Raw genomic sequence first — 9,410 nt, forward strand, 5'->3', positions numbered from 1 at the left:
TTACACTGGGAAACTGGGCAAGCATCAGATTGATCCRATCAGCCTGAAATTGCGCATCCCTCTCTCTGCTCCCCGCTGCCGTGTGAGGGCAGTGTTAGCTCGGTAACCCGGGTGGTGGGTGCTGTGCAGCCAGCTGCACCTCCGCGCCCGGGGCTGTGTGCAGCTGGCGGAGGGACCCGAGCCATTTTCCTGTCCCGAAGATGGCTCCTCAGCGGGAGCTGGCTGTGCTTGTCAGACACCGGAAGTGGGATTATACTGCAGTGGGATGTGGAGATCATAAAAACGGTTTGTTTGGGTTTTTTTCCTGGTGGAGATTGAAATTGAACATGTCCGATTCTCCGCATGAGCCTTCCTCCGGCCTCCTCGCAAGATTGATATAAACCAGGCTTCAGTCTCTCTGCTCCCCAGCAGAAAGGGCAGTGCAGAGGACTGGGGAAAAATGTGAATGTGGATTTAATGGTTTTATGTTTTAGAGATGTGGTCTAGCAGGCTGAGTGTGGAGGGGAGAGCCTCGGGGCAGGCTTTCCTTTTTTATTTCCCTTGTATCCAATAAGGGATGACTGCACAGCTCTGCCAGCACTCAATCTTATTTTGCCAGGAGCTGGAGCCGATTTCATATCTCTTATCCTTGCGAGCAATGTTGGCTTCTGCCCTAAGTACCTCAAAGCCCTCAATGTGCTTTTACTTAATTGTTTTGGAAGGTTTTCCAAGATCTGCTTCCTTTATGTGTTTCAGGAAGTGCTCCGTGAGGGCTGCAGCATCCTCAGCAGGGAGCACCAAGGTGGAAACAGAGCTGCCCGCGTAGGGAATAGCAGAAACTGCAAGACAGGTAAAGAAGGAAGTGTCAGGTAGGTGAGATGTCTGTGCTACTCCTCCTGCTACTGCCACAGGGTTTGAGCATGTCCCTGAGACTACCAAGAGACCTGAGAGCACAGTGACAGGCACAGCATCAGCAAGCTCACTAACCCAGGCTGCCATCAAAAAGCAGGGAGGAGGCTCTGAGCGCAAGAGGTGTGTGAGCATCGCCTCTCTCTTCCTTGCACCGTGTGGGCAAGTGCTCCTTTGGAAAGGGGAAGGCGGTGGGTTGCATCCAGCCGTCCTGGAGCCAGCTCGTTCATAGTGCAGTTTGGCGTCTGTGGTTTTTGCCAATTCCTGCGCCTGTTGAGCAGGCAGAAGGCCAGCAGCCATGGCCTGGCAGGCAGCCCTGAGCAATCTGATCCCCTCTGTTTGGTGGCTTGCCGCCCAAATCTCAGGCCTTTCCTTGGGCTGGGGTGGGAAAGACAGGCACCACATCCAGCCCCTCTGCGTGGAGACACAAGGAAAACAGCCCAGCATCTTCCCAGCTTTGCCTTGCCACAAAGGCAACCAGGATCCCTGTCAGCATCCCAAAATGGTGCCATTCAGCTCTTCCGTCTCCGTGCCAAGCAGGTTGATGTTCTCACTGATCCAAACCCACCTTCCCAAAGGAACCAGTTTTTTTTCTCCCTGGAATTTCTACTGGTTTACTGGGCATAAGTCCCGGCCCTCACACAGAAAGCTGGGCTGAGATTCAGGAGCCCTTTGTGCTCTGCTGCTGGCCTTGACTAAGCTCCACCCTCTGTGCCTCCATTTTCCTGGGAATAAAATGCAGGTTGAAGGCTCTTCACTGGCACAGTGAGACCAGTGGGTACAGGCAGAGCTTCTCTTCAGGACAAGCACAAACCAGAGTGCCAGGGGAGATGCAGTTCCTCCCTGGATGAGGGCATCCCGCTTCCTTCTCCCCTTTTCCTCCTCCTGCTATCTGTGCTGCTCATCTGCCCCAAGTCCTTCACATGTTGTCCTCCCCAAGGGGGGGGGGGGGGCAGCAATGGTATCTCCACAAGGACTTCCAACCTCTTTATGCCACGTTCCTAGAAAAAGAAGCCCAAAAGGGCATTGGATGTGGAATCGCTTGGCTTTAGCCTTACACGGCTAGCTTGGTTCCTGGCCATTTTGCTGGGTGACTTGTTGTGAATGCACAGCCCAGATGTGAGTCTGAGTCTAGCTAATGGGCCTTTAGTGCAAAACCTGTCTCTCCAGTATCTTCATCAGGCGTGGGACCAAAATAGTGGGAGCTAATTAGTGAAGGTAGGCAGACCAGGGAGCTTCGAGGTTGACACAAACTTTGTGCACTAGCTCAGACTCATAACTCCCTCTGGCTTCTCAGTTTGGGAAGAGAGCTCCAGGCTGAGGCAATTAAACCAGCCTGCCCTGGCCCCTGCCCCTCCCCAGCTGCTCCTGCAGGTCAGTTACAGGCCATGAGAATTTTTGTCAAGGTAGCTGCAGCCTAAGAAAAAAATCCCTTTTCCTCTCAATTCCTCAGCTTTCAGCTGCTAGTGACGCCATAAATTCCCCTAGTTCTCTGGTTACTGTAAAGTCTTTCAGGGTGGTCAGGACTTGAATTCCTAACGCTAAAGAACTAGCAGGCAAAAAGGAAACTTTGCGAGCAAGGACCTTCCCCACCTCGATGATCTGTCGCAAGGAATCAGCGGGGCTCCAAGTGCGTGTTCTTGCTTTGCAGTCCCTCGGCTTAAGCCTCTTTGGTAACTGCCTTCCTCGCCCTCCTCTCTCCAGTAAACATCCTCCCACCAGTCCTCGCTTCCCGCTTGTGCTCCAGCAGGCCCGTCTGGCTCTTTGGCCTGTCTGAGCTGCAGGCTGCTCAGGGCCAGCACCCCGGCTGCCACAGCAGCTCCCGCCTTGCTGTYGCAGTTTCGGCACTGAAGTAACCAGGAGAGGCAAAGCTTGTCCAGAAACACACGGCTCTGGAGATTCTGGAGACGGCACAGAGCCCTGCTGAGCAAAGTGTCCTTTTCTTTTCACAACCCCCCCACCCCGTCCTGAGCTATACGGCACTTATTCTTCACGAGACAGCCCCAGCTTCCATCCTGGACCTTKCACCCGAATGCTGCATAGGAAGCAGATGGGCTGCTGTGCCATAAGCATCACCCACCTTTACCTGAGGGCCATGCTGAGATGTCATAGGAGAAGATCATCAGGAAATCGGCAGCAAAGTGTCTTTAATGCAGGAGAAGACACTTGCTAATGGCATTGCTCCACCACCAAGCAGGGCAAGGATGGGTCTTTGTGCAAAAAGCACATGCAAGAAATGTGAGGTGGGTAGATGCTCACGTCTCCCAACACCCTGCACTAGGAGTGGAGTGGCAAAGATGGGCTTTGGAGAGGTGAGGGCATGAGGTTGGAGGTGAGTGTGTCTTGCTCAAAGGATATGCTTTGAAAGGTTGGCCCAGCATGTAGTGTTCTCCGTCTTCTCCGAGCATGGGCAACTGCACGGAGAAATACACCCCGGGCAGAGCTCAGCACTTATAAACCCAAGCAAGGACAGGCATGGGGGTGTAAACCAGGAAAGTGCGTTTTTTGTTGTTGTTTGTTTGTTTGTTTGTTTGTTTTTTAAAAGTTGGGCACTTTTATCTTCCCTGTGGCTTTAGAGTCTTTCCATGCTTGGACATTGTTTGCACAGCAATGTGTTGGAAATGCATCTTCTCTTTAGATGGGTCTACAATCGCATGACTCTGGAAGCATGGAGATTTAAGGAAAAACTTGAACTTTGCAACTGAGGGGGCCTCTGTTGGATAGAAAGCCCTCCCACCTTGAATGATACTCCCAGCCAAGCAAACTCTTCTGCTTCTGCAAGCCTTACTCTAGTTGATGCTTTTCCGGCACATCTGCTGCTGCCCAAACCTACCCCTGGTGTTCTGCCTCGTACAGGTAACTTGGGAGGTGGCAGGGAGCTGGTGCTCCGAAACAGGGAGCATTTCCCAGGCAAGTGGGCAGGACATGGGGATGCAGCAGTATTGCCTCCAAAGCGGGCGTGCAGGAGGAGACAGTCTGGCTTGGGAGCCAGCAACTGGGCCGAGAGGCTCCAAGTGCTGGGCGAGGATCAAAAAGCTGCCCTGGCAGTAAATCTTTCACCTGCCATGTTACTCACTGGGGCTTGTGGCCATTCCTCCGAGGTCGGCCCCGGGTCAGGATTTCTCCTGTCTCTTTAGCCCCCAAACCTGGAGATTTTTGTCTTATCTTTGACGCCATCTTGACACCGAAAACAAATTATGGCCCAGTTACCCTTCCCGAGGGGGGCTGGGGCCACCTTAAATGGCCAGAACTGTCAGGCGCGTCCTTAAGAGCAGGTAATTAGAGTGGGGTGCGGGGAGGGGGCCGGGGCGGGGGCCGGGGCCCCCTTGGCACGGGGCTGCCCCTGCCCTCCTGCCTGGCGTGGCAGGAGGCGCCTTCACCGTCCCGTCCCGTCCGTCTGTCCCCCGCGCCGGCCCGGCCGTGCTGCGCCCATGGGTGGGCGCACGCTGCAGCGGACGGGGCAGAAGCGGGGGCTCCCGGCGCTCGGCAAGGCCCTGCCGGTGGGATAGCGCCCGTTGGCTTGGATGCCGGGCGCGGAGGGCTCAGCCGCGCGCCTGCGTCGCGGCCAGGGCTGGGTGCAGGCCGGGGAGGCCCCGATGCGGGAYGCCTCCTCCCCGGCCACGTCCCGGCTGTGACCTTCGGGGCAACCTTGAGCCGTCCCGGGGACCGCCGGCTTTGCCTCTTGCTCCGGGCGCTCCCTGCACCGCTGGGGGTCCCGCGCTAGCCCCCGGGAAACGGCCGGCAGCGGAGTCGCGGCCGGAAAGCGGGGGGCTTTCGGACGCGGTGCCACGTGCGGGTCGGCCCCGGTCCCGCGGCTGCTGTGACATCCCACCCGAAACTTAAACACGGAAGTGCTGCTCCTTTCCTCTGCGGTGACGTTAACGCACAGCTCTCCCCGTCCGCTGCGTGCGCGGGGAAAGGCCTGCGCAGCTCTCGCCCGGGGCGACGACGTCCCCCGACCTCGTTGCGGGTGCCCAGCTGGGCCGCGCCGGGTGGCAGCCTGCAGCCGGCGTCGCGCTTATCCGGAGGCCTCCGGCCGAGGCACCCGCTGCCCGGGCAGGTTCTGCCGTTCGCGGGGGAGGCCAGGGCGGTCCGGGCGGGAGACGCACGTGGAGCCGGTTCCCCTCCGGGATCCAGCCCAGGGAGCAGAGAAGTGAAGCTGTGCAGAAATGTGGGACGTTCCCCGTTTCCCCGGCACTGCGGGTTTTGCTCCAGGTGCCGTCCCGCTCCTGGGTGAGTGGGTGGCTTGGGCTGCGGAGGGGCGTTTCTTTCCGGGGTTTCTTTTTTCTTCTTTCTTTTTGTCAGATTGGTATTTTATTTGGCTCCATACTGTCTACCGGGCTGTCCGGCGTAACCCTTCCCTCGCTGCTTCCGAGATAAGGATAGGCTCCCCCAGGATCAGATAAACAGGCCCATAAATACCTAGAACAACAACAAGCAGGGTCTCCGTTTGGCAGGGAGGGAGAAGCGTGCAAAAGAGACGGGAGCCGCTGCTCCGCACGCCGGCCCCAGCGGCAGAGAGCGGCGCAGGCCCCTCGGCGACTCGTGCCCCGTCGGCCGGGGGGGGCGAGGGGGCGAGGGGGCCGCTGGGTCCCCTCGGTCGCCCCCGGGGCCGCATTGCGGCGGGGGACCCGGCACGTCTGATGTTGCCCGGGGCCAAGGGATCCGTGCGCTCGTGTGCTTCTGCCCGGGCGGCCGCAGATGCAGGCCTGCGTGCCGGGACTCTCCCGCTTCCCGGCGGCATCAAGTTCACGGCAGGGTCGAGCCGTAGGCGTGCGCCCCGGCCGCTGAGCTAGGCTGCCGGATGGCCCGAAACTCAAAGCCGGCGGTCAAGCCGCTCTTCTTCCGCCCAGGCGAAACTTGTGCGTGGGGCGAGAGGGCGAGCCCAGGGCAAGGCGGCAGGCTGGGAAGGCCCTGCCGCCGCCGCAGCCGGCACCCGGAGCCCGGCTGCTGCTGCYGGGGTCTGCCAGCGCCGGAGCGTGGCCCCGCGGGCAGGTTCCCCCCGCGCTCATCGCGGGTGATCTGGATSTGGCCCCGGGACTGGACGAGGACTGGGCAAGGCTCCTCTCTGAGCGGCTCGGAAGCCAGGCTGCCCCCGCGCCGGGGCTCCCACCCGCCGCGTTCACGTAGTCCTGCACCTGGAGCTCCTGCCCTGTTGCGGTGGGGGGAGCGTGACCCCGTCCTCGGCTGGCCCCCGGGCTGGGCTCGGTGTCGGCACCCCTTCCCCTGCAGCCGAGCTGCGTGTGCGGGGCCCGGCTGGGGACGGGGCTGCGCAGAGCCGGGCACCAGCAGGACAAACTGCCTCACCCCCCCGCGAGGGCAGGATCCCGCAGAGGACCTGTCCTCCACGCTCCCTGCGGGAACAGGCCCCCGATCTGCTTTTCTGCAGCTCGGGGCTCCCCCCGGCACTGAACTGCTTGCAAATAAACCACATCCGAAGTTTTCATTTGGGGGAGCAGCGCAGCCCCAGGGAGCAGGAAGGGTTTAGTGCTTGTTTTCACCCACCCCAAAACACCGATCTAATCGCCGTGTCCTGGCAGGGAGCTGCCCTTGCTGGGCAGGGCAATGCTCTGCAGGTGTGGAAACGGCGAGCATTTGCCCTTGGAAGCTCACGGGGGAGCGAGGGAGGCTGGCCTGGGAGAGGAGTTTTTCAGAAGTTTGCAGCCGACAGGTACCACGCACCAGCAGCTGGTGGTGAGAAAGGCAGCGATTCTCGCGGTACGAGCAGAGCGCCGCCCCGGCTGCGCAGGGTCTCCCCTTCCCAGATACCAAGCTGGAAACGCGCAAGACGAATAAGGCCAGAGGTTTGCAGCAAGGCAGTGGAGGGTCCCCAGACTGCAAAAAGACATTGCGGGTGAAGCCTGCCCCTTGCGTGGGACCGGCCTGGGTGCAAAGTCCCCCCGCGCTACCCAGGAGAGCAAGCCCGAGACGGCGGTTTAACGCGTCCTCTCGCCTGACGCCACGAGGCAGCTCTGCCTAGTGCCATGTGTATACGGGGTACGAGCTAGCACACGTAAACAGGATCTGGGGCTGGACACGTTTATGGTGCGCTGGATTACAGTGTTATGGTGATGGCTTGGGAGCTTTCCCGTAAAAACCGAGCCCTTTAAGGGATTGTGAAACTCAGCCATAAAATAGGATATTTGGGGTGGATTTTCTGTAATTTTTCTTTTCTTTTTTTTTTGCTTTAGTGAATGTGTTTGTTTTTAGAAAGGCCTTGTTCTAGCTTCACTCACGCAGTTGGTGCCACGCTAAACTTTTTATAGCATGAGCAAAAAAAATACCACCGCGGGCTGATTGCTCTGCTCAGGCAGTCAATTTTCATCTCAGCCTCGTTCAAAGAGATCAGCAAAYGGGCCTGATTTGGGGTTGGGAAGGCAGCTGTACAGCAGCTCCAAAGCGAGCCCGTCTACCGCACTGGGAGGCTGATTCACGCAGCCTGAACCTACAGCGAGTTTTAATGACACGGGCCATACCCCAAAGTGTTTGCGCGTCCAGGTTTGCAGGCTCCAGGAGCGGCGCCGCGGTTGCAGAGCCCAGGCCGTCCCCGTTTCTCGTAGCTGCTCCCCGGTGTGTGCGTTTGTACACACAAAGCGGTTATAAAACCTAAGCTGCTCCTCCGCAGATGTTCTGGGGCGAGCTGGTGTATTTACTTCTGGTGCCCGCAGTTGCACACACACAAATTGATAGACGTGAATGTCATTTACAAATGTTGCCTGGTTAATTCAATACCTTTAGTTGCAAGCAAAGGCTTGTTTTTAAATGGAAAACTTGATGCTCCCAGCTAAACCCTCGGATTAACCCCACAATAATGTCCAGCCCCTATCCTGGTTTTCTCTGCCTGACAAGCATTCGGGTTTATCCCGACATCTCCAGGAACGGCAGCATGGCCAGGCTAGGAATGCAGGATCAGGCCCTGAACCGGTGCACGCCTGGGTGCTGGGAGCAACACTGTAGTCACAAAGCTGTGCGTGCACAAAATAAAGCGCGAGGGTTCAGCTTTAATTATGAAGGATTATTAAGGATTTATGCCTGAGAGGTAGAAGAGCTGAGCAGAGGAGATATTAGCCTGCACGGGCATCGGTGCATCTGCAGTTGGAGGCGCCTGTCGTGTTCGTACTGCGAGAAGAGGTGGGGAGGGCATTGCTCCTTCCAAAACCGAGCAAGGGCAGCTCCTAAGAGGGGATCCCTCTGAGAGAGAGCTGCGGGAGCCAGAGCTGCCGGGGCAGAAAACGCGGAGCTGAGCCCCGGGTCTCTGCGCGGGAGCCGGGCGCACGTTGACGCAGGGTCCCACGCAGGGTCGGGGGGTAAGTGCCTGTGCTGCAACGAAACGGGGCCTGCGTGACGCTAGGGTGCTTGTGTCATGCAGCCATGGTAAAGGCCTAATCCTGCCATCTTCCCCCAAGTTGGTCTGGGAGGTCTCCTGGGTCAGGATCCGGCCTCTCACATGTATCTTGCCGGGAAGGGGCAGGGTTCGGGCTCTAGGGCAGACCACAAGCGCGCGTTTGCAGGACAGAGGCAGCTCCTAGGGAAGCAGAGGGGAGAGCCGCAATCTCTGCCCCCGCTTCGGGAGGATCCCCCCAAAGAGCCAGGTGCCTCCCGGGATCCTGAGGCAGGAGGGGCCCTAACTCCATCTCCCTCTCCCCCCCTCGCTCTCTGGACTCTTGCAGCCTAGACATAAAACATGCACACGCAAACATGGCATAAAAAAGGCCCGGAGGAGTTGCGTGAAGGAGCCCCGGGAGCTGCCCGAGCCACGCAGGAGGGAATTCCCTAGTGTGGATCAACCTCACAGTCGGGCACTGCCTTAAGGGGAGTCCTTAATCCTGCAGCGCCCAGCGCCCTTCACCCCGCGCGGGCAGGAGGGAGGGAAGCCCGGCTGGGGATCCCCTGCCCGCTCCAGGGCCCGTTCCCAGCAGCCTGCTCCCTTCCCTGCTCCAGCGCGCCCTGCACACCGGCGCCGCGGCTGGGCCCGCGCACCCCTGCCCTGGGTGATGGCAGCTGCTCCGCAGCGGCTCCCCGAGCAGGAGCGGGCTGAGTCCGGGTGTGATTGCGGGAGAAGGGCCCAGCATCCGGCGGGGAAGGAGGAGGGGGGGGACCCAAAGCTGGTTGCATAAAGTTTTAATTTTATTTATTTTTTTTTAATTATTCACTTTTAAATACGTGGTGTGGCGCGCCCGGTCCCTCGGGAAGTGGTCATGCAGATCTGAGGTAGAAAACCCGGCACAGGAGCGTTCCCAAATGCACCTCTAGGTAGTTTCAATGCAGCCACGCGTCTCTCAGCCGCGGACGGGACGGGGACGGGACGGGGACGGGACGGGGACGGGGGTTTCTCGTATTTACAATAGCAAAAGAATAAAACCGTTTCGGCCCGGCCCGGCCTGGCGAGGGAGGGCAGGAGCCGCCGAATACTGCTTGCAACGGGAAGGAGCAAAGATTACTTCAAACGGGGGGAGGGCGAGGGGGAAGCGGCCGGCCGGGCCCCGCCGCCGCCGCCGCCACCGGGCCCCGCCGGGGCGGGC

The 9,410-nt window shown here is 59.1% G+C and overlaps 1 protein-coding gene across 1 annotated transcript in view; it reads right to left on the reverse strand.

Moving 5' to 3' along the window:
- Positions 1-681: 681 nt before the first annotated feature.
- Positions 682-9,410, reverse strand: part of HAND1 (heart and neural crest derivatives expressed 1) — a 10,462-nt gene continuing 1,733 nt past the window's right edge. The window contains exons 2-3 of the mRNA XM_026066616.1: positions 967-1,060; positions 682-818 (exon numbers count right to left, since the gene is read on the reverse strand). Of these exons, the coding sequence (XP_025922401.1) occupies positions 682-818; positions 967-1,060 (231 nt within the window). The remainder of the gene's footprint in view (positions 819-966; positions 1,061-9,410) is intronic.

The sequence above is a fragment of the Apteryx rowi genome, unplaced genomic scaffold (genome assembly GCF_003343035.1).
Source record: "Apteryx rowi isolate R43461 unplaced genomic scaffold, aptRow1 scaffold_245, whole genome shotgun sequence".
Lineage (NCBI taxonomy): Eukaryota > Metazoa > Chordata > Aves > Apterygiformes > Apterygidae > Apteryx > Apteryx rowi.